At 35.1% G+C, this 26,116-nt stretch overlaps 1 protein-coding gene across 4 annotated transcripts in view; it reads right to left on the reverse strand.

Moving 5' to 3' along the window:
* RASAL2 (RAS protein activator like 2) overlaps positions 1-26,116 on the reverse strand; it is a 365,020-nt gene that overhangs the window by 225,942 nt on the left and 112,962 nt on the right. For 2 of the 4 annotated variants that reach the window (XM_035010713.1, XM_035010712.1), the window contains exon 1: positions 17,911-19,013. The exons of the other annotated variants lie outside the window; for them this stretch is intronic. In XM_035010713.1, the coding sequence (XP_034866604.1) occupies positions 17,911-18,508 (598 nt within the window). In that variant the 5' untranslated portion in view covers positions 18,509-19,013. Of the gene's footprint in view, positions 1-17,910; positions 19,014-26,116 lie in introns of those variants that run through there. 4 annotated transcript variants of the gene reach the window in all.

A 26,116-nucleotide genomic window follows, 5' to 3' on the forward strand; every position in this document is an offset into this window, starting at 1 on the left:
ATCCCATGTAAAAGCTGTGATAAGGAAGGATATAGAAGAGTCATATCATTTAACAACTGCAGAAAATTGATATGGATGATGGCAAGCTAGTCTCTCTAAAGAAAATATGAGAAACGATTAAGAAAGAGTTCTTGGGCCAGACAGCATGGTGTAGACTCAATTCTTCCTACTACTCCCTAATAAAGATCACTATAAACTTCGAAACTTCAAAAGGTAGCCACAGAACTCTGAAAATGGAGGGGCGCCTGGGTGGCTCAGTCAGTTAAGCGTCTGCCAGGGTCCTGGGATTGAGTCTCACATCAGGCTCCTTGCTCAGCGGGGAGCCTGCTTCTCCCTCTCCCTCTGCTGCTCCCTCTGCTTGTGCTCTCTCTGTCAAATAAATAAAATTTTAAAAATCTTAAAAAAAAAAGAGAAGAAGAAGAAGAAGAACTCTGAAAATGGAAATACGGCTGACATGCTGAGGGCCCTAGGTCTGGAGGAACACCGCAGCAGGACATCTTGCAACCCTTCTTCAGGAGAAGGGGACCCAGGCCTTGCCCCAAACCTAGCAACAGAAAGCAGCCTACATAGGCTCATTCCTTTCAACAACATTAGGCAAGCCTAACAGCACTGGTGAGGGCATATTGATAGGGAGTGCAAACTGAGCAGCCCAGAGAAACACTCCCCTCCCCCACTGAAACACACTAGGTAGCTAAGTGAGGCACACCACAACATGGGCCCAGGCTGGGAACCGTTCTCCATCTCCTACAGTCAATGGAATCCTGCCACAGCAGCCCAGCCTGGAAAGCCTCTCTGTCCCCATGGGCTGGAGACAACTTTCTTCCTCCTAGAGGCACAGATGGCTTATTCTGGGGAAGCTCATTTCAATCCCTCACCTAACACTAGCCGGGACTATTAGGAGGCCCAGATAAACCAAGGAGACCAAACAGTATTGTACTGGATCTGAAACTTAAATTGTCAACGGAACCATACCCTTTAGAAAGCTTGTAGCTACATGCTAACCTAAATAGGGTGACTGCCTGCTAAAATAAAAGATTAAAAAAAAAATTTTTTAATAAAAGATTTAAATAGGACCCAGAGTTTCCTAACATAATAGCTAATTATTCAAGATTCAATTTTTAAAAATTCTGTATTATACCAGAAAACAGGAATATTACAACTTGAATGTGACAATCAACTGAGATGAATCAGATGTTTAAATTGAGAAGGAATTTAAAGCAGCCATCATAAAGTGCTTCACAATCAATTGGAAATTCTGTTGGAACAAATTAAGAAAATCCCGACAAAGAAATAGAAGTTACAAAAAGAATCATATACAAATTATAGAACTGAAAAATAAAATAACATTGATAAAAAGCTCACTGGAACAGCACAATAGTAGAATGGAGATGACAGAAGATCGTTTCAGCAAACTTGAGGACTGATCAACAGAATTTACTAAATAATGAGCTACAGAGAGAAAACAGCCTGAAAAAATAATAAATTTCAAAAGAATAAAGACCTGCAGGACAATGTTAAAAGATCAAACATCCATTATCACTGGGGTCCCAGAAGAGGTGAAATAGAACAGGGATAAAAGAGTATTTGAAAAAATCATGGCTGAAGTCCTCCCAGAAGGGTTTTAGCAAAAGATATAGGTCTACCCTTCAAGAAGCTGAGCAAACCCAGATAGGACAGACCCAACGAAATTCAAGATAAGATGTATCATAATTAAACTTCTGAGAACTAGACAAAGAATTAATCTTGAAAGCAAACAGAGAAATACTACCTACTGGGGAACACCAATTCAAATTCCAGTGGATTTCTCATCTGAAACCACAGAGGCCTGACAGAAGTGAGACAACATTTTTCAAGTGCTGAAAGAAAAAAACTGTCAACTGCAAATTCTGTACCTGGTAAAACTACCCTTCAGAAATGAAGGGGAAATAAAAACATTCTCAGATGGAGGAAAACTAAAAGAACTTTTTACTAACAGATGTACCCTTAGAGAATGACAAAGGGAAGTTCTTCTAACAAAAAGAAAATAACAAAAGGAAGAATTTTAGAGAATCAGGAAGGAAAAAAAATAGTGGAAAGAGCAGAAATATGACATATAATAGTCTATCCTCATGAGCTTTATAAATATTTTTTGATTGAAGCAAAAATTACAATACCATCTGATACTCAAGGCAATGATATTTTAAAGTGGGAAGGTTAAAGGGACCTAGATGGAAGGAAAGATTTCCATACTTCACTCACTCAAAGTGGTAAAATGTTGACACCAGTAAAGTGTGATGTCACATATGAATATTGTAAAAGCTCTCGAGCGATCACTAAGAAAACTATACAAAGTAATACACTCGAAACCACTGTGAGCAAATCAAGAAACAAACCTATGGTTGAAATAAGGTCTCAATCCTGGTGCTCTGGATAGTGAGTGACCAACTGAATTGAGGAGAGAGCTAAAGATAAACACCACAGCAAGAGAACACAGATCTTCATTTGGAAAGAACTTTACAGACTAAGCAGTCCAACTACAGCCTCTAAATATACTTCTCTGCACAGGCATATGTGTTTGGGGAGGGAGGCATAATTCATCTGTACTATTATCATCTGCATTTAACAGCCAAATGAAGAGTAAGTAAAGTCATCCAAGATACTGCACTGATATTGGTAGGTTGCTTGCCACCCTTTGATCACTTTTCCCATTATAATCTTTGGTCTATCCCTATCAGAGGAAGGGAAGGCATTCAGTAAAAGTTACTGAACCTTACCCATGATCAAGGCTCAACTTACTGTAGTTAAATTGAAGATAGAAGAATAGAGATAGTAGATTGCTAGAATATTCAGGTCAAACTCTCAGGGTCTTCCATTTCTCATTTCTAAATCCAAAGTTGCCTTAAAAGGGAAAAGAGCTTCCTTCAGGAAATATATTTATCCCCACATACAAAATGTTTCTCTCCATAAAATAAACTTATTACTTTCTCCACAATGTACTTATTATGAAATAACACATGTGAAAGGGTCTAAAAACTACAAAGAACCCCCAAAATATGCAGTACTTTTGTTGTTTATTTTATAACATAGCTCGGAGATCTTTTGATATCTATAGATAGAGAGCATTTATTTTTTTAAAAGATTTTATTTATTTATTTGACAGAGAGAGACAACGCGAGAGAGGGAACACAAGCAGGGGGAGTGGGAGAGGGAGAAGCAGGCTTCCCGCTGAGCAGGGAGCCCGATGTGGGACTTGATCCCAGGATCCTGGGATCATGACCTGAGCCGAAGGCAGACGCTTAACGACTGAGCCACCCAGGCGCCCGAGAGAGAGCATTTAATTCTTTAATATAGTTACTCAGCACTCTGTATTTTATTTTACCCCAAGGGTTGACACAATTTACATTAATAATATTCATTTAGGATATATACATACTAAAAATATAGAACTCCACATGGAAGCATGATTATCAAAATCTAAATATTCAGATACATTCATAACTTCATCCTATTTTACTTTTTATAGATTATTAACTATTTATTCTTTCCCCAGAATTCTACCTTGTGCTTTACCTCTCTTACACTTTTATTTTAAAACTGTGTTGTTAAATTAAAACAATGCAGCAACAGAATATAGCACAAGGGCCTAGTTTTCCAATAAACTGAAATAGGTATAAATTTTAAAATGTAGAAAGAATAGATTCTTCTAATGGTTCTGTTATATATACACATACTCACACAATTATATATAGTAATAAAATAACTGCACAGAGAAAGTAAAATGTGAAGAAGGATGTCATACTGCAATCGCATACCTTTGTTCAGAAAAAAAAAATTCCAAAAAAATTTCACTTCTAGTTCTTGGTGAGTTCTAGTTCTAATAATGAATGCATAGCTGCAATTGCAATTATAACCCAAATTTTGTTTAAAATAAAAAACTTCCATAAATTCCCACTTCATACTTTTTCAAGATAAATTCTCAACCATCCACCACCTCCTCCCTCACCCACCGCCATACACACACATATACATTATTTAGTATGAAATTCTGGCAACTGCTTTAAATTATTTATTTTAAGTGGTATTTTTCCAATACTATTTACCCTTGGATAAAAGGTCCCTTTGCATCTAATATTTGAAGTAATCTAATGCTGACAAAGAAAACTGACTAAAAATAACAAAAATGGTCCTATTAATAGGGTTTCAATAAACAGTCCTCATTATTTTAAAAAAATGTAATGAACACTTAGCTTCAGAAGAAATGGGATTCAGAAGAAAATATTAAGTTCCCTTTGGCTGAACAAAATGATACATTTAGAATTCAATAGAGGACAGGAACAGGAAAGCATTATTCAAAGGAATATAATCTCAAACTGGAGACTAACAGCAATATCTGAGGCATAACTGTCAATCCAATAAACTGGAGTATAAATTAGAGAGGATTAATAAACCAGTTACAATCATGATTTCTACTAGCAACCAACCCCTGTTCACTGTGGACAGCAGGTATTCATAAAACACTGTTTGAAAAGCCATATCCTACATGTTGGGATGAGCACTAAGTGGTGTATGTAAGCGGTGAATCATTAAATGCTACATGTGAAACTAGTATTACACTGTATGTTAACTGGAATTTGAATAAAAACTTGGAAGAAGGAAAAAAAAAAAAAAGCCATGCCCTAAAGCTAATTCATAGGCCAAAAAGCAACTCAACAAGTTACTGTTAAATATAAAATCATCAGATCTATAAATTTGAATTCATTTAAATACTTTATATTTTATTACAGACATAGCCAGTTACCAAAATGTTAAAATATTTTAAAATTTTTAAATTGAAAACAACTTTTAAATGCCATCGATCTGTTTTTAATAAACTAGAAAGGGATCTTTATTACCTTATTTTAAAAGCAGAACACCTCCATCCAACTCAAGGACCAGTAATATTACAAGAAGGCTTATTGTTTAAAACTCCTGGTTTAGGATGCTATCAAGAGGATAGAGGTAAATAAAACATTAATACTAGAATATCAATGCCTAGTCTCCACACATCAGAATCATCACACAATCTTAAAAATGTTCCTTACTCTAAGATTCTGGCGAGTTCTACTGTGAAATGGATGAGTTCCATAAGGTAGAGTTTTCAGTAGTCCCTTGGATAGAGAGCAATGTCTAAACACTTTGAATAAAAAAGGTTCATTGTAAGTTGCTTAAAATACCATCACTACTACTTGGGAATGTTAATCATGCCTTTCTCAAAGACAGTTTGAAGAATGGAATCACTAAATACCCACGAACAGTGATCATTATATTTATTGTCAGTAATTTGCTGTATATTATTCTGCCAGTAGTATAAAATCATCACTAGTATTTACTCTACATCTATAGTACATAAAACACTGTACTAAACATATACCAGGCATGGGCTCTGCCTCTCTTTTAAAAAAGCTTAGATCTGGGAATAAACCCACAAATGCTGACAGCAACTCATATGTTCTAACCACCAGATACCATTTTTCTTCAGAACAACAAACCACACACATAGCATTCAAAATACCCTTTATTTTGGCCAAGGTTATGGTTATATACTGTGCTAAGTTATAATTGTACTGGTATCCCTTAAAGCCTCAAACTATTTTGACATTTTGGTGACAATAAAAAAAAAAAATGGACAGAACACATGATTTCCGTTTTGTAAAAGCAAGTGAATAAATAATCATCATCAAATCCATATGTTAGAAACTAAGAGACAAACTAAGGATACCTCAATGAGAAAATTCACATGAGAATGGCAGGAAAAAATGCCTGTGGTTTACTGACTCAAGCTCAGTCACTAAGAACCTGTATACTCATATGGATAGGGTTTCATAATCAAAGATTCAGAGTCATTACTCATCTTACTCCTCTCTTTGCTTCCTCACAAAGATATACCAGCCTTGAGCATGAGAAATTGACTAAAAACTGCCTCAGGCAGATAAAAATATGACAATCATCCTGGCAATGAAGACAAATCGCCATGTTCATTAATCAAGCTACCAGTGGGAAACACTAGATCACGATGAACTAAAAACACAGGTGTAGGAAATTGCTAATTACTCAAAGTATTCAAATTAAGACTAAAATCTTATAAATATCTTGCACATTTATTAAATGAACACACAGATATGAAACACAAATCAAATAACAAGACTGTAACATGTTTAGATAACAAATGGAAAACTGAATATGATTAAAAGTCTCAAAACACCACATCCTTATTTTGGATGCAGGATAGATCCTTTACAAAATACAAGGGTAAATACCCAAGAGAAATGAAACATAGATCCACATAAAAACTTGTTTATGAATGTTCATAGCAGTATAATTCATAATAGCCAAAAAGTAAAACAAGCCAATGTCTACCAACGGATGAATATATAAACAAAATGTATTACATCCATATAACAGAATGTTATTTGGCCATTAAAAGAAATGAAGTACTGACAGATACTATAACATAGATGAACCCTGAAAACATTATACTAATAAGAGGCCATACACAAAAGGCCACATATTATAGGATTCCATTATATGAAATCTACAGGCACACCTATGGAGACAGAAAGTAAGTACTTTAGTGGTTACCTATGGTTGGGGTAGGGTGGTGGGCAATTGGAAAATGCTAATAAATACAGTTTCTTTTTTCATGTTATAAAATTTATTGCAGTGTGGTTATACAACTCTTTGAATATACTAAAACAATTAAATTGTACAAGAGGGAAAACATTGTGATTCAACATACATGAGATACCTAGAGTAGTCAAACTCATACAGACAGAAAGTACCCTGGTTACGAGGGGCTGGGGAGAGAGAAGAAAGGGGAGTTACTGTATAATGGATACAGAATTTCAGTTTGGGAAGATGAAATACTCAGAGATGGATGGTAGTGATGGTTGTACAGAAATGTGAATGTACTTAATTCTACTGAAACTCTACACTTAAAAAGATTAAAATGGTAAATTTTATGGTATGTATATGTTACCACAACTCGAAAGTTCAGTTGAGTTGTATACTTTAAGTGAATAAACTGTCTGGTATGTAAATTATATCTCAATAAAGCTGTTAAATAAAAATAAATAAGGTATATGTGTGTGTATAAAAGAAAGAATAGTAAGCCTGCCACCACAATGGGTAAACTCCTAATCTATAATCACAAAAGTTCAGTGGCTCTGCTAATAGACTCTGGTTAGCCTCAAATAAGATGACCAGATGTGCCAAGGTCAGGGTGCTAGCCTTGACACTCTCACTACCCCCACGACCCTTGCCTGAGTGATTTCACACACTCCTGTGGCTTCAGCATCCATGTGCTCATGATTCTCAAATGTAAATCTTCACATGGAAACCTCTCTGCTGTTGAACTGCTGCCCCATTATTTCTCAGTGCTCAATGGGCAGATACTCCCAGGTTCCTGAAAACTTCGCAGACATCATATGCTCAGAAAGCCACAAAATGGAGAGGTAAGAACAGGGGCTTGAAGTCAGAGAGACCTGGGATTCTACCACTTACTAGCTGGGCAGTCTTAGAGATGTAACGGAGCCTTTCTGATTCTCTAATTCCTTACTTTTAAAAGGAGAATTCTTCCAACTGCCCACAGGATTATTCAGAGGAGTAAGCCAGATAAATGAATATAAAGTACTCAGAAAAACCAAGCATTTAGAAATTACTAAACACATATTCATTGCTTCCCCCTTTAAACTTGCTCTACTTCTTTATTCTCAAATTCAGTTAAAAATGTCATCATGTTCCAAATCTATAAACCTTGTTATTATTGATCTCGATTTGCCTTCTGAATTATTCTAGAAATTCTATCCATCTCAGAAATGCCTTTTTACTGGAATTTCTACCCTCATTTATTTTTGACACTTCTTTAATTTAGGCTTCTATTATGTCTTAAACTCTGACACAATTGTATCTCTTCATCATCAGTCCATCATCCATGCTAACATAAAATTGTCCTCCAAAAAATGAAACTTATCTCCTACTTTAAAATCTGTTACCTTTGAAATCCAAAAGCCTTAGCTTGGTGTTCAGCATAGAACTCTTTGAACACTAACTCGCTTTCCTTTGTAGTCACATCTACTCACATTCCCACCCTCTATGTTTTTCACTTTGTGAACTTCTCATCATTCCCTAGATGTACTCCTGACACTCACATTGTTCCCTTTGTAGAATACCCCTAATTCCTTTCCTTAACTTGTGAGACTTTTATTAATCCAAACCTATTTCAAATGACATGTTGTCAGAGACTGTGTTATTTATCTTTTACATATCCGCCTCCTCACCATGTTGTAAACTACCAGAACATGGATGATGGGCTACATTCATTCTGTATCACCCTTGGTTGCTGGTGATAAGGGAAAAAAAGAGGGAGTCAACACTGAAGATCCAGATCCAGTTACATTAAGAAATTTTTGCTCTAAGATAAATGCCAGAGACAACTAGTGTTTGGTATAAATCACACCATAAAGTTTCAGCCAGTGAAATAAATTATTAATCACAATATTTAAAACCAAAACCGAATCCTTTCTGTTTTGTTATTATTGTTGTTTGCTTGTTTCTTAAGACTTTACTGTAAACCAAGGAACAACGCATTTTTAAAGGACTGAGGAGTAAAAAACTGACCCAGTTGCAACATACATCAAAAAATATTTCTTGGATGACAAGGCAAGTTTTAGAATGGTTAATTGAGAATTCTACTGGTTTTTAGCCTAGGCCCTAACATTAGAATCTCTGATTTTGGAAACTGAGATTAATAGCAACTTCTAACACTGAGAGACAGGTACAAGTTTTTGGCATCATGCCCCTAAGTGAACCACCAGATTACTTACCTATGAAGAAATAAATTCTATCCTAGGTTAGAGGTGGCTCAGCACTCAAGATTAGGCATAGTCTTGAAAAACTACTCTATGGCTGATGTCACCATTAACTACCACTGATCACACTGGACTGGATCCTTTGCCTAATATCTCAACAAAGAATGTCTTCTGATTATCTCAGGGCTTGGTAATGAAAGGCTCAACAACTCAAATTTCCAGAAATCTAGCATGAAAAAAGATACTGGCAGCCAGAACATGGGATAACAACTAAATAATCTTTTTTAGGAAATGATATTTCAGATAAATAAATAAATTGGCTAAGAAATTTTATTACTTAGGATACTGGGCTCTCTCTTATACATTTATTTCTCAACGACTTGGTGAATATAAGTTAAATAACTTTTGTTTTAGCTAAAAAAGTCAAGCTAGCCAGTTATTTGTTAAGGAAAGTCTTCGCACATAAAACACATATTTTTTTCATTTTATTTGTCAGATTGCTCAGAAATTGCAAAACCACATGGAAAGAGTGAAATCTGATCATTTAAGCATGAGACAAAAAGAACAAGAAAATTTTACTTTCAAGAATAGCTTCATTGGAAACTTTGGTACAAATTCAATAAGGGAAATAAACTAAAAATAAAAGTCTTTTTTAATCAATTATACCTAATAATTAGCTTGAATTTTTATATTAGTTGGATTTACTTAAGTATGAGGCAAAAATAATTATTCATTTTGTTAACACTGGAGGTACTTAGCACATATTAATGAACTAAAAATCCAGGTGAAAATAATTTTAAAAACATAAAGTACCAAAATGAAAAACAAGCAGAAAAAATTATCAATAGTGACTGCAAAAATTTAAATCATTTCAAAGTAAAATTGCTAAATAATAAAAGCACCATGAATGAATTCACTAGAGATAATTTTTTTTTTTTTCCCTAGTAGGCGCTGGGCTTGGCACCTAACATGGAACCTGAACTCACTACCCTGTGATCAAGACCTGACCTGAGATCAAGAGCCAGATGTTCAACTGACTGAACCACCCAGGCGCCCCCACTAGAGATAATTTCTACAGCGTTATTTACATTCTAAAATTTAGAAGAGGATTACATTTTATTCAGTGGGCTAAAAAAGCAATACACAGTTCTGATCTCAAAATCACTTGATAATAAGATCCAAAAAAAATTACTGTGTAATCTGAGAGGTAGGAACATAGTTACAGGTGACTTACCAAAACAAAACTAAAAAAATGATCTTAGCAAAAAGTGCTAGCATACCTCAGCAAAAAACACCTTAAAATAATTGTCCACTGTACATAGGTTATCCCAGACATTTCAATGTTAGTTAAATAACAGGAAAAAGTATGATAAGAACAATACGTCTCAAGAGATGCCTATTTAATACAACTCAGTAGTCAACTTCGATTGATACTCTATCAAATATAGGGGCGCCTGGGGTGGCTCAGATGGTTAATCATCTGCGTTCAGCCCAGATCATGATCTCAGGGTCCTGGGATCGAGCCCTACATCGGGCTCCTGGCTCAGCGGGGAGCCTGCTTCTCCCTCTCCCTCTGCTGCTCCCCCTGCTTGTGCTCTCTCGCTCTATCAAATAAATAAATAAAATCTTTAAAATAAATAAATAAATAATCAAATATAAAATTTCTTAATGTGAGAAACATATTTAAATCTAGATTCAAAATCCTATTTTTTGTAATACTGGTTATTAACTCTAAAGATTTAAATAATAATAGGTGTTACCAGTGGCATGTTGCTAAAAATTTAACAGCTACCACTTCTGAAACACCACCACCCACAACCATTACCATCTTTTGATTTGCAACATTTCTGAGGTATTAACAGCCCCACCATGGTTAATTTGAAGGTATCAATGCAATGTCATTTCATGGCAATTGAGAATAGATACACATTAATAGACCAGCTTCTGCAAGCTGGCTCCAGTATATCACTGAGCTTTAACTTCCACTGAGCTCTTAACTACTTGACAAGCACTGTGCTATAGACTATACATAGCCCATTTAATTCTCACAATAACCTACAAAGCATATATTACTTCATCTTACAAATGAGGAAACCGAGCCTCTGAGAGATAAAGTAATTTGCCCAAGGTCACATTACTAATGAGCAGTAGGGCCAGAATTTAAAAATATTTTTAATCGGGGCGCCTGGGTGGCTCAGTTGGTTAAGCGACTGCCTTCGGCTCAGGTCATGATCCTGGAGTCCTGGGATCGAGTCCCGCATCGGGCTCCCTGCTCAGTGGGGGGTCTGCTTCTCCCTCTGACCCTCTTCCCTCTCGTGCTGTCTCTCATTCTCTCTCTCTCAAATAAATAAATAAAATCTTTAAAAAATATATTTTTTAATCATTTTAATTATCATTCTTCACTCCGACCCATTGTTATTAATGGGTCTGATTTTTAAATGAACTGAATCCATTTGCCTACTTATTTGTAGTACTACAGTAAATATCAATATTTTTTGATAAGAAAAATGAGATCATGACCTGAACCAATATTTTTTATTGATATTTATTGTAGTACTATTACTGATGACGTGCAAAGAGTTTAGAAACAGGTCTTCATGTCTCCAAAGACTGATCTTCTTTCCCCTAAAATATTATGCTTCTAAAATAAGGGATGCTGATTTTAAATATCGGATAAATAATCAGTAATAAAATAGAGCTCAGTACAAAAATCAACATACTTCATTATCATCTTTAAAATTAATTTTAAAGTATGCAATAAAAACAGAGCTCAATCACAAGTATAAAATATGTGATGGTTAATTTTTTCTTTTATTAAAAACATTTTCAAAATCCTGATGGAAAAAATAAAGAAGTCATGAACAAATGGAAGTATACATACACACACACAGCTCTTGGGTGGGAAGTCCACATATTGTAAAAAACATTGCAATGGTTCTTCTACTGACTAAGCAGTTAGTAAGAAGCTAAAATAAAGTACTCCCAGAATTTGAGAACATATTTAGAAAATATCACTTAGACAAAACTGGTTTAAGAAATGATTTATAGGGGTGCCTGACTGGCTCAGTTGGTAGAGTACGCAACTCTTGGTCTCATGGTTGTGAGTCTGAGTCCCACATGGGGTGTAGAGATTACTTAAAAAATAAAATCTTTAAAAAAAGAAATGATTGGTGCACCTGGTGGCTCAGTCCCGTCTGACTTGATTTTGGCTGGAGTCATGATCTCCAGGTTATGAGATCAAGCCCCATCTCAGGCTCCGCGCTCTACGGGGAGTCTGCTTGAGATTTTTCTCTCCCCCTCCCCACCTGCTCTTTTGCTGTCTCTCTCTCAAATAAATAAATAAATCAGAAAGAAAAGAAAAGAAAAGAAAAGAAAAGAAAGAAAGAAAGAAAAGAAAAGAAAAGAAAAAGAAAGAGAAAAAAACATTTATAAATGTACAATTAAGATTGAAATATTTCTTACATCTACTCCAAGAAGATTCCAGGATGTATCCTCATGAACAGATGGCTTTATTTTTATTTTAAAGCTACTATTTTTTTAAAAAATTTATTTATTTATTTAAAATTTTATTATTTATTTATTTATTTATTATAAATATAATTATATATTTATAATTTATTATTTATTTATTTATTATTTATTAAAATTTATTTATATTATTTATGTATTAGAGAGAGAGAGAGAGGATGAATGGGGGGGCAGAGGGAGAGAGACAAGCAGACTCCCTGCTGAGGCAGGGCTCAATATCAGGACCCTGAAATCATGATCTGAGCCAGTCAGATGCTTAACCCACTGAGCCACCCAGGTGCCCCTAAAGCTACTATTAATTGGGCTCCCACTGTAAGTTCAGCAAAGCACTTGACACATATTATCTCATTTAATCTTTGTTACAACTTCATAGCATCTATATCACAGCTCTATTGTCTTTTACTAAATTTTTAATTTTTATTCCAGTATAGTTATTAACATGCAGTGTTATATTAGTTTCAGCTATAAAATAAAGTGATTCAACAGTTCTACACATTATCCATTGCTCATCATGATAAGTATACTCTTTAATCCCCATCACCTATTTCACCCATTCCTGCCCCCGCCCCACCCCACCACCTCCCCTTTGGTAACCACCCGTTTGTTCTCTATAATTAAGAGTCTGTTTCGGGGCGCCTGGGTGGCTCAGTTGTTAAGCATCTGCCTTCGGCTCGGGTCATGATCCCAGGGTCCTGGGATCAAGCCCTGCATCCGGCTCCCCGCTCTGCGGGAAACCTGCTTCTCCCTCTCCCATTCCCCCTGCTTGTGTTTCCTTTCTCACTGTCTCTCTCTCTGTCAAATAAATAAATAAATAAAATCTTAAAAAAAAAAAAAAAAAGAGAGAGAGAGTGTTTCTTGGTTTGTCTCTCCTTTTTTTTCCCCTTTCCTCATTTGTTTTGTTTCTTAAATTCCACATATGAGTGAAATCATATGATATTTGTCTTTTTCTGATTGAATTATCCTGCTTAGCATTATACTCTCTAGCTCAATCCATGTTGCTACACAGGGCAAGATTTCATTCTCTTTATGGCTGAGTAATATTCCATTGTACATATAATACCACTTTATCCATTCATCTATTGGTGGACATTTGGAGATAGCTCTATTTTTTTTTTTTTATAAAGAAAATAGAATTAGGTAAGTTATATCTACTTCACAGCTAAAAAGAGGAAGAGCCAGAATTTAACCTCAGATCTAACTCCAACATAAGGACTAAGCAGTATATTACATAACTCTCATTGATCTGTTTGGTACCTGAAAATAAAATTAGAAATTTTAATTACTTAACTAAAATTAAAATCCTTAGTTTTTACTATGGATTATGACCTGTATTAATGGTCTTCCTTCTATTTTTCTCTGAAAAAATTTATACAATGATTTTTTACTTTTATACTTGGAGGAAAGTTTATTTGATTTTGCAGGGGGAAAAAAAACCTTACTGCTTACAGAAATAGAAAAATCTGTGAAATAAGAGAAACTCCAGGAAACACTTTTAAACACAGAGACACTCAGAATATTTTAAACATATGCTGAAGCCATGTAGAAAAGAATAATTTGGTACATATTAATATACAATATGCAAATATTAATACTGCACATAAATAGCTAATATTAATAGCTAATTAATAGCAAATATTAACAGCTAATATCCTAGCAAGGTGTTACACTAAATCGCTGAAATGCAGTGATTTTTTTTAAAGATTTTATTTATTTATTTTTCAGAGAGAGAGAGCACACACACACAAACAGGGGGAGCGGCAGGCAGAGGGAGAAGCAGGCTCCCTGCTGAGCAAGGAGCCCGATGCAGGACTCGATCCCAGGACTCTGGGATCATGACATGAGCCAAAGGCAGACGCTTAACCGACTGAGCCACCCAGGCATCCCTGAAATGCAGTGATTCTTATAAGAAATGGCAGAAAGTAACATATTTCTCTGTATTTTGCAAACATCTCTTTTAATTTATAATGAAGAGTAAACAGAAGGTCCAATTATAGAGATCTGAGGCACTAAAGTTCTTATACTAATTAATCCTCACCACTATTTATTAGATGTACATGTTACGAACTTACGTTTATTTTTTCTAATTTGGTAATGATTTCCTAGAATAAATGAGGAAGCTGCCAGTTACTTAATAAAATAATGTGTTATATTCCCAGCACTAAGAACAGTGTCTTAGGAATTCAATAAACAGTTGCTGAATTAATGTATAAGATCTTTTCCAATAGGATTTTTTAATGAAAAATTTGTTTAAAAATTGAATGAGCATATTAAAAGAAAATTATCTAGAAAAAAATAGTCTTCTAATTCCCAAGTTAGGGGTCTTTAAAAACATAATTAACACTGGGGAGAGAATATTCTTATTACTATGGCATTATAAATAATGTCAGTTTAACCAGACATATACTGTAATGAGAAAGAGAGAACTACATGGGGTATATTTAATTTCCTTTTCTATTTTTTTTTTTTTAAGCTTTCATTCCTGTATCTACCTACTGACAGAGGAAGAAAAACAATTTAGGAATGAAACGGTCTCCTAGTAACTTAGGAGTTTACATTCCATGTATGTTTACAATTACCTGATTTTTTTCTAAGTTTCACATAGCTAGTAAGTGGCAACTAGTAGGCCCTATGATATTTTGTTGATTTGATATGCTGTGATGGGCTTATGGTTACTCCTCTCTTACTGGGTGTTTCAATTTACTTCCACTATTGCAAACATGTTGACTCAGTGCTTAGACATGGGCCCAAAGCAGTTGGAATTACTTTTAGCTATAAAAAGTTATTATTTTTTATATTGTATCATTTGACCTACATATTATCTGACCTACATCAGATAAAGGAATATTTGCACAACTGGGGGTTGAACATGGAATAGTAGTGAAGACTCTGAGCCTCTCCCTCTTAAATTGGTTAGGGACCCTGAGCATGATATATTTCACTGCTTTAAGCATGAGGGTAATTATGGTCAGCTAGGGCACAAGAAGCTTATTTACGCTCAGAACATACACATGCTCAGAACAAGTGTGGGTGCACAGAATTTAAGACTAGAACATTGCAATTTACTCACATTTGTTAATTTTAACATTCAACAATCAGGTATCCTCTTTCTCTTTCCCATTAAAAAAAAAAAAACTCTATCAATGTAAGTTCATTTTCTTAACAGAAACAGGACCTAATATACATTGAACAAATGCTATGTGCCAAACACTGTTTTACATGCTTTAACTACATACTACGTTACTTAATGCCTCCTGCATCTTGCAGTTCATATTGAGGAAGAAAAGTAACAAACACTAGTGGGCTTCAAAGTCTTAAAGACATCTATGGTTTAATATTCCATACCTTGCTACAATACTATAATAGCAACCCTGATGAGAACACTTTTTATTCACATGGCATCTGTGAATAGATGTTATGTAAACTATAATGTACATAGCATTTTCAAATTTCATGTATCACTTGTGAGGAAGGAATTACTATTCCACAAAGTGTTAAGACAGATTCAGAGATCAAACTTCAGGGATAACTGGCATAGATGGAAGTAGAATTCAGGTCTCTTGGGCCACTCTTGTGGGGAATGAGAAATGCAGAAAGGTTAACACCTGCCAAAGGTTAGAAAAGCATGCACATGGACTGTCTGCTGGGGTGCGAGCTACTGCTCACTGAGAAAAGGAGATCTCCAGACAAGAATGAGCTCCAATCTTCGTATTAAATAGCATATTTCATTTTTAAGAACTTGAATCTTCACTGGTGAAGCACTTAGGGGATATCACAGTGTTTGTTAATAAAAATTACTGATCTGAATGGAAAGAATACTGTGTACTGTTCTTTAATTATTGGACTTGAAATCCCTTCCAATAGCACCTTAAATGGTTTATGCTTCCACATGTATAATTATTCTATGATTATAAATGATGAAGAATATTAGGAAATATATTAGGAATATAATAAATACAGAATATTTTGTATCTCCTTAAGTAAACCATAAATGTATAAAAAGTAGGGACAGAGTCTTTGAGTGCATCACACATACTAGGCGGACAACAGCTTGGCAAATTTACTAGAAACTAAAAGTTAACTACAAAAGCCCAAAATCTTTATGAACACAAATATTTAAAACAAAACAAAACAAAAAAAACCCTAAACCCCCCAAACCATAATAGCTTTCTTTCATCAAATGCACACATATTAACTATTGAGAGGCACTGATCCTAAGAATTTATTTCAAACTCTTAATTTCCTTTAACACTCCTTTACACCATCCTGTCATCACGTGACAAGGAAGCACATATACTGGCATCCAAGAAAATCCAACAACCTAGTTTTCCAAAAATTTCAACAGAATGTTAATACAGGCACATCAAAAATATTTTACTGTTGGTAATTATTTATAAGCCAAGGGTAAGAAGACAATTTTAAGTATCATTAAAATTTACTGAGCAAAAGAAAATCTAGGGAGGACAAGGTTTCGGAGGAATATTGAATTACTGGCACACATATATTTGGAAAACTCTTTTCAGTGATATGTCACCCTTTTGCATTCTTCATCTTCATTTTAAAAGAAACTAAACTGTACTCCAAAAACAAAATTCTTCAACAACTCCCATAATTTTCTAAAGAGTTTAAACATTCATGATGTGGTCAACCTTACAATAAAGATAAACTAAATTATTCTAATAGCAAGAGCTTGTCCAAAAATGACCTCAATTGGATGGAGATACTATCAGAGTTTCAGTGCTGAAGTTTCCAAAAACAACAAACAAACAAACATGGGTTGTAACACAGAACTGAAATAGTTTAGCAGATAAGGTCAGTCATTTCCAAGGCAATCACATAAAACTTTAAGAGTTCTTTTTTTGGATTTAACAATGCTACCATTAATATAAAACATTTTTAAATTTAAACAAGTCTTAAATGAGGTTTTAAAAGCAGCTGATGATTCTTTTGTCTGAAATGAATCAAACACAAGCTTCTATATTGTCACCTAACAAATTCAAGATTTGCATCTCTTGCTTCCATATTCAAATTGTGGATTTTTATGACATAAGCAAATCAAATTCCAACCAGTTAAAAGCTATCAATACAATTCTCGTCTAAATAGTTCTCTCTAATAATATTTGTTAGTTTTTATGAAAAGACAATACATAAATTGTTTAATTCTCAACTTTCGCATGAGGAAATTATTTGATTATTTCTCCTCTAAATCTCATTTAACTTGCAAAAGTATATCAATGGAAATAAATAAGGGTTAAAAAACAAAGCAAAACAAACAAAACCCTTTTACACAGCCTCCAAAATAGAATTCAAGAGTATAACATACGAAAAAAAAATTCCTTAATTTAACCAAATCTATTCTTTACTACTATTTACTAACATTCATTGAAAGAGGACTTCTGTAGTATTTATCACTTGTTAAAAATTATACAAATTAAATAAATTTGTCTTATTCTGAGCAAATGCAATGGTTTATCTTATTATAAAACACAAATAATTAAAATTCCAATAGTAATTAAAATTGAGCCATCCCTTCTTTCTCCCCTTATTCATCACAATATACCTTCTCTTACTGGCTCATTGGTAGATTCTCCTTTTAGACTCAGCATCCTGGAGAAGCCATTGGAAAGAGTAGAGAAAATGCCACGGATGAAATATCCCTGCTGCTCAGACTCCTCTGACCTCCCTGAAGTCGGCCACAGTCTAACAAATCTGATATTGCAGCGGGGTTCTGGCTCTGAAATAGATCTGGTGAATGGAACCCGAAGTGACTGAGTGTTGACCAGGTTCAGCTTCTCTGTTGATGTTCCAAGGACCTCGTTAGCAGAGGAAGAAGCATTATTGCCAACCATCTTTGGCAGGACCTTTTGTTGTGGTTCATCCAAGTCTTTCTTATTAGTCTCCAATCTCTCCCTTTTGCCCCCTTTCCACCTAAAGCTGGGATGTGTTTGCCACCGATAAGCACCCAGTGGCTTTCCTAGATTGGAAACAGCATGTTCATTTTTCTTCCTCTTGCTTTTCACTGGACCACGCCATGGAAAGCTCTTTAAGCTTGTTCCTATCTCTGCATTTGCATAAGCAGGTTCTGACAAAGATCTTCGATAGCTTGGAGGACAAGGTGATGTCTGTCTTTTAAAGATGCTCATCTTCCACGACTCCATTTTTTAACAACTTCTCTAAAACTTTAAGTTTCCTCTACCCTGCAGTCTTTGCAGTCGAACCACACTTGTCCGTGCAGTCCAAAATATTCAACTGCTTAAGCAGCTTTCTTTGTGTGGCTTTGAACCACAGCAGATGTTGCTGCTTAAGAGCTGGTGTCATGTTATTACCCCATTTTCCCAGATCTCCGAAATTTCAGCAGCACCCAAAAATCTCTTGCCTGAAGCAAATAATCTTCAGAGTGTAGCAAAAGTAAAGATTTCCAGAAGATCATCTCGCTTCCTGCTGTAGGCTACATTTCTGTACTAAGTTTTCAGGAAATGATTTTAAAGAAAATGAGAAGTGAAATAAAAGCGACAAAAAACCCACAAACACCTTTATGGACCAATAGCAGTTAAGTGTTAACCATGCAAATGATAGTGGGTTAAAAACAGATTGTGAAAGTACTCAAGCTGACATCCACACTTGACAGAAGAAGAAAGAAAACTTGCCTAAAAGCCTGCCCTTTAAGCAACAACTCTTCAGAATAGTTTCTAAAGTCTGTATTTCAGAAATTTAATTTCAAGAAAATCACTGCTATTTTTACCACAACTTCTCTCAAAATTAATACTGTTTTTCAATCAATAGGTAAAGTCATATACTGTTTTGTTCAAGTAGGCACTACAAGGAGGAGGAAAAATGAGCAAAGGAATGCCAAAATTTAAAGCCATTTTAAAAATAAAATATACTAGAGAGAATTTTAAAAGCATAAATGGACAGAAAAGAGAACAGGGACAGAGGATATTTGCTATGAACTACAGCAAAGGAAAAGCAAAGCCTTGAGGCACTATCTTGTGGGAACTGGAACACAGGAACATATATATTTCGATGACTTCTAGAAGGGGAAAGTTTGCTTTGTAAATCTAGTTGGGATAAGCTGTCTGGAAATATATTCCCTATCTGTTTAAACAAAGAAATTCCTTTACTCTTCTTTGTGCTGCTTACAACTTTAAAAAAAGAGCTGACTATTCAAAATTTTGTTAAAGCAAGTACCTTATAGGGAACCAAGATCATGAATGCCAAGTTTTTGGCTGGTTAATTTTTTTTTCAAATGTCTGCTCATAAACTCCTGAAAACAGGAGTTTCAAATGGAAAACCTGACAGACTTTGGGCCACCAATAAAAGAGATATAACATTGTAATCAAATCACTTTGCAAGTTGTAGAAAAAATAATTTCATCTGGAAAACTAAAAACCTATTCATGTAGTTGCAGAACACGTACAATGAAAAACCGTTCTCACACTAAGTCTCATTACTATAGAAATAGGAAATTTACTACCTTACCTATTCTTTTAAACATATTAAAATGTTCTAGTTATTTCCATTATCATAAGGCAATAATCTCATTTTTGTTTGTTTATATAGGTTCGAAACGTATATGTCTATATTAAAGAAATGCTGAAGTATTTGGCTTTCCCAAAAGCATAACACATCAAACTAGTAAAGTGTCTTAAAATCATAAAATTTTCTCTTGTTTAAACTGAGGGTTGCTGGAGTGGTGGGGGGTGGGAGGCATGGGGTAGCTGGGTGATAGACATTGGGGAGGGTATGTGCTATGGCAAGCGCTGTAAATTGTGTAAGACTGTTGAATCACCTGTACCTCTGAAACAAATAATACATTATATGTTAAAAAAAAAAAAAAAAGAAGAAGAAGAAGATAGTAGGAAGGGAAAAATGAAGGGGGGAAATCGGAGGGGGAGATGAACCACAAGAGACTATGGACTCTGAGAAACAAACTGAGGGTTCTTGAGGGGAGGAGGTGAGGGGATGGGTTAGCCTGGTGATGGGTATTAAAGAGGGCACGTATTGAATGGAGCACTGGGTGTTATACACAATGAATCATGGAACACTACAACAAGAACTAATGATGTAATGTATGGTGATTAACATAATTAAATAAAAATAAGTAAGTAAGTACAAAGTTAAAGAGTAATGTTTTAGAATCTTGAACACATCATTCAGTTTTAGATGATATTTATCCAAATAAAATTAAATGTCACTGGACAAAAAAAAAAATTTCTCTTAAGAAAAAAAAGAGCAAAAAAACCCCCCCTCCAAAACCAGAAATCTGACTTTGCACAGAGAAAAACAATAAACATTAAGCTCTAATCTCTATTAATGGCACATCACACCACCTACAGAAATTAATCTGTGATGAAAATAAACCTAAATGTAACATGTAAAACTGTAAAGCTTAAAAAATAAACCATAGGAGAATATATTTGCAAACTGAGGGTAGACGAAGATTTCTTAGAACACAGAAAAGTAATAACTGTGATAGGAAAACATGAATAAATATAAATGCACAAAAATCAAAAACGTCTGTTCAGTACAAGACATATTAAGAAAATCAATAAGTCATAAAATGGGAGAAAATATTCACAACACAAACATCTCACAATTTGTACCACAATATATAAAGAACTACAACTAATTAGTAAAAAAAAAAAAAAGAAACCTAATATTTAAAAGTAGTCAAAAAAGAGTTGGGCAAACCCTTCACAAAGAAAGCTATATGAATGATCAATAAGCATATGAAAAAGTACTCAACCTCATTAGTAATTAGAGAAATGCAAATTAAAGCTATAATGAGATATCACTCACATCCAATAGCATGGCTAAGATTTAAAGGGCTAAGAACACAGGTATTGGTGAGGATGTGGAGCAACCAGAAAACTCGTTAACTGGTTAATAGGAACATAAATGGCTCAATTACTCTGACACAAATTTGACATTTTCTTTATAAAGATAGACCTACATCTACCCTATCACCCTGACGTTCTACTCATAGGCATTTATTCAAGAGAAATGAAAATATACATACTTGTACTTCAATGTTCACAGCTGCTTTATTTAGAACAGCCACAAACTGGAAACAACCCAAATGCCCATGACAGAAGAATGGATAAACAAATTGTGGTATTTTCATACAGTGATGTATTACTCAGCCAGAAAAAGAATGAACTATTTACAACAACAACAAGAAAAATGTAGATGAATATCCCAGATATTATGACACCAAAAGGAACTGGACACAGAAGAGTACATACTGTATGATTCCATTTCTATAGAGTTCTAAAACAGGATAAACTAATCTATAATGAAAAAAAAAAGTCAAAAAAGCAGTTGTCAGTGGTGGAGGACACTATTAACAGGAAAGGGGCACCAGGAAGCTTTCTGGGGTGATGAAAACTTTCTAAGTCTTGACAGAGATAGGAAAATGTGGGTTTATGTAATTATAAAAACCCACCCCAAGTATTCGCTTAAGATTTATGTGTTTTGGGGGCACCTTGGTGGCTCAGTTGGTTAAGCATCTGACTCTTGGCTCAGGTCATGATCTCAGGGTTGTGAGATCGAGCCCACATCGGGGCTCCATGCTCAGCATGGAGTCCACTTGAGATTCTCTCCTTCCCTCTGCATCTGCCCCTCCTCTTGCTTGTGCACGCGCACGCCCATGCTCTGTCTCCCCCACAAATAAATTATTTTTTAAAAAACATTTATGCATTTTTCCATAAATTTTACCTTAAAAATTGTAAACAATACTGAACTTTTAGTTAGTAGGTTTGCTTAGCCAGTGTTACAGGTTATCGATTCCGAAACCACTTTCTGTGTATTTTAGTCTTGAGGAAAGGGGAGTAAACACATCAAAAAGAATAAATGGATGGGGGCGCCTGGGTGGCTCAGCTGGTTAAGCGACTGCCTTCAGCTCAGATCATGATCCTGGAGTCCCTGGATCGAGTCCCGCATCGGGCTCCCTGCTCAGCAGGGAGTCTGCTTCTCCCTCTGACCCTCCCCCCCATTCTCTTTCTCTCAAATAAATAAATAAAAACCTTAAAAAAAAAAGAATAAAAGGATGGATGAATAAATGAATGCATACATATATACTAATACTAGAACTAACACTATGTGCCTCCTGATACGTTGAACTGTGAAGGATACATACTTGTGTGTTATTCTGCAAAAATACACAACCTAAATTTAATCTAATCACAAGAAATATCAGATAACCTCAAATTAAAGATCTACAAAAACTGTCCTTGCTTCAAAAATGTCAAGGTCAAGAAAATCAAAGAAAAGCTATGAAACTGTTGTAATTCAAAGGAGACTAAAAAGAGACTATTAAAAACAATGCATGATTCTGGATTAGATCCTGAACTGGGAAAAAAAAAAAATAGCTATAGAGGACATTATTGGGACAACTGACAAAACTAGAACATGGATTATGGATTAGATAACAGAATCCTATCAACATTAAACTTCCTGATTTTGATAATTTTCCTTAAGATTGCAAAAGAGAATGTTCTTATTCTTTTTTTTTTTTTTTTAAGATTTTATTTATTTATTTGAGAGAGAGAGAATGAGAGACAGAGAGCATGAGAGGGAGGAGGGTCAGAGGGAGAAGTAGACTCCCTGCCAAGCAGGGAGCCCAATGCGGGACTCGATCCCGGGACTCCAGGATCATGACCTGAGCCGAAGGCAGTCGCTTAACCAACTGAGCCACCCAGGCGCCCCGAGAATGTTCTTATTCTTAAGAAATTCACACAGAAGTATTTAGGGACATAGGGACATGATGTTTCCAACTTATTCTCAAATGATTCAAGAAAAAACTATGCATAGCAAAGTAGATAAAATATGATAAAGCAAATGGGGCAAAATGTACATAATTATTGAATGTAGGTAAAGGGTATATGAGAGTTTCTTGCATTCTAGCAAATCTTCTATAGGTTTGAAATTACATCAAAATAAAATATTGAACAAGTGAAATTTTTAATTCCACAACCATTTTGTTTGGGTCTATAATACAGGTAGAGACCATTTCAGAGTATCTTTTGACTAATATAAAGAAATATCTAGTTCCACAGGTTTTATGGGAGAGGGAGATTAATCAAGATCATCCCCTATTAAAATACCTCAATGGAAAATTAAATTAAGACTATAATTTTGAGGTGGCTGAGTTGGTTAATCGTCTGCCTTCAGCTCAGGTCATGATCCTGGGGTCCTGGGATCAAGCCCAGAACAGCGTGTCGGGCTCCCTGCTCACCTGGTAGTCTGCTTCTCCCTCTCCTTCTGCCCCTCCCCACCCCGATTAGTGTGCTCTTTCTCCCTCTCTTGGACCCCCCATCTCCCCCCTTTCTCTCACAAATAAAAAACCAAAATGTTAAAAAGACTAAATAATTTTGAGAAAAGCTGCACAGGAGGAGAACTTGAGCCCTGTAATCAACATTGTGAGACTCAATGTTAAATTAGAAAATTCTTTTATACACTAAATAGGTAAGGTAAAAATAATTATCATAGTTTCTAAACTCATCAACTCAATTCTTTTGAGGAAGTACCACAAACCTTCTTACCATAAACTTCCTTATTTAAGGAATATGGAATTGGAAAATACTAAATAACAGAGAAAAAGATTCAAGAGAAATCAGAAAGCAAAAGAACTATAGACCGAGGCAGTGACAGCCTCTAAGAATAGCTAAAGGAGAAGACTCATCTCTCTCACAGCTGCTAAAGTTTGAGTCAAGTGCTTCAATTATCTCATCATTATGAAAGCCTAAGATTATTTATGTTAGTTATTTCTCCAAGTTTTATCTTTTATCTGAATTTAAGACAATAACTTGCCACTCTACATTTTCTGAATTTCTCAAAATATATATTATGAATTCATGAATTTTTAAGAAAATATTCACAGGATTTATAGTTTCTTGAAATTAGAAACAATGACAGTAGTACCACTGAATTACCACATTCACTATAAATCCTTCTGTAAAAATTGGCTGTGGATTGAAGTGTCAGTACAAGATCATTTCTACCTCAAATTTCAATTAACTACTTTAAAATTTTCACAATAATAATATGTAATATGTAAAGCACAGCTTTAGGAACCATTCTGGTTGCTAAGTCAAAAGAAACATGTGAATTCTCTAAATAAATATGCAAGTACTTACATCTGCATAGATATTTCAAATTGTAATTGAGCACCTACCATATATCAGGCACTGTATTAAGATTATAGGAACAAAAAGAGCACTGGGTGTTATACACAACTGATCAATCATTGAACACTACATCTGAAACTAATGATGTACTATATGTTGGCTAACTGAATTAAAAAAAAAAAAAGAACAGGGCAAACACTGTCCCTATCCTCTTGGAACTGCCTATTGATCAGGAAATTAGGAAGGGGAAAGTATACAAGGTGTTAGAGAGGTATGTAGTAAGAGGATTTTTACCAAGTCTAAGGCTTAAAGATAGAGCCAACTTCTGAGATTCTCTTGATCTTGAGATTCTATTATTATAGTCAATTCTACTATCATGCGACATGCATTCCTAAAAATCACCACACTATACAAAATTGCACAATAAAACTACAGAGCTTATGGGGAAGATGGGGTTGGGAGCCACACAAAGGAACTGCAACAATGACACATAAGAAAGATAAGAAGCTAATACAAACTGTAGACCATTTTATACATGTTAAATGGTTAAGAAACACCAATGTGCTAAAATAAATATGGCAGGTTAGTCTGAAAAAACCTTTAAGTTTGCCTGTGGAAGTGGGCATCAGAAGGGTTGCAGCTTCTGCTTTTTCGTGAAGTAGTGGAAGGAGGGTTACCTGAAATCTAAGAGAGCCGCAGTACCCTGGGTGGATGCACGTGGCTCATAACTCAGTGGAGAACTGAGGCAGCTGCTAGCTGGCTGACATGTATACTTTGAGTATTTCCTATGCGATATAGTTTAAGTGGATACAGTTTTCTGTGTTCATCTAGTGTTTCTCAGATGAATGGCATAAGCAAACACAAAGTTCACGCAATGCTCAAGTTGTTCCTTAATATCAAGCACGTGGTACAAGCCCTGCTTTTGAAAACAAGCATGATAACAGAACCAACTGTATTTTGTCTCCCCTTCCATACACAACTGACCACTGAATAACCACACAGGTCCACTTATACATAGGGTTTTTTGTTTTAATATAAATACAGTACAATACTGTAAATGTATTTTCTCTTCCTTGTGATTTTCTTAACATTTTATCTTATTTTTTATTGTAAGAAAACAGTATATAACACATACACAAAATATGTTATCGGTAAGGCTTCTGGTCAACAGTAGGCTATTACTAGGTAAGTTTTGGAGGAGTCAAAAATTATACGTGGATTTTTGACTACACAGGGGTCGGTGCCCCTAACCTCTGCATTGTTCAAGGGTCAACTGTAAAAAGGAGGTAAAAATCTACAGGAGACGTTACCACTGGAAAGCAGAATAGCAGCAAAGGAGAAGTGGCTCTATTTTTTTTTTTTAACTGAAGTATAATTAACACACAGTGTTATATTAGTTTCAGGTGTGCAATATCTCAACAATTCTATACATTATTCAGTGCTCATCATAGTAAGTGTACTCTTAATCTCCTTTATCTATTTCACGAATCCCCCCACCCCTCTCCACAACTGTTCTCTGTATTTGAGAGTCTGGTTTTTGTCTCTCTCTTTTTTGTTCGTTTCTTAAATTCCACATATAAGTGCAATTGTAAGGTATTAATCTTTCTCTGACTTTTTTAACTTGGCGTGATACCCTCT

This window comes from Mirounga leonina, unplaced genomic scaffold, assembly GCF_011800145.1.
Source record: "Mirounga leonina isolate KUSES-001 unplaced genomic scaffold, KU_Mleo_1.0 Mir_154, whole genome shotgun sequence".
Taxonomy (NCBI): Eukaryota; Metazoa; Chordata; class Mammalia; order Carnivora; family Phocidae; genus Mirounga; species Mirounga leonina.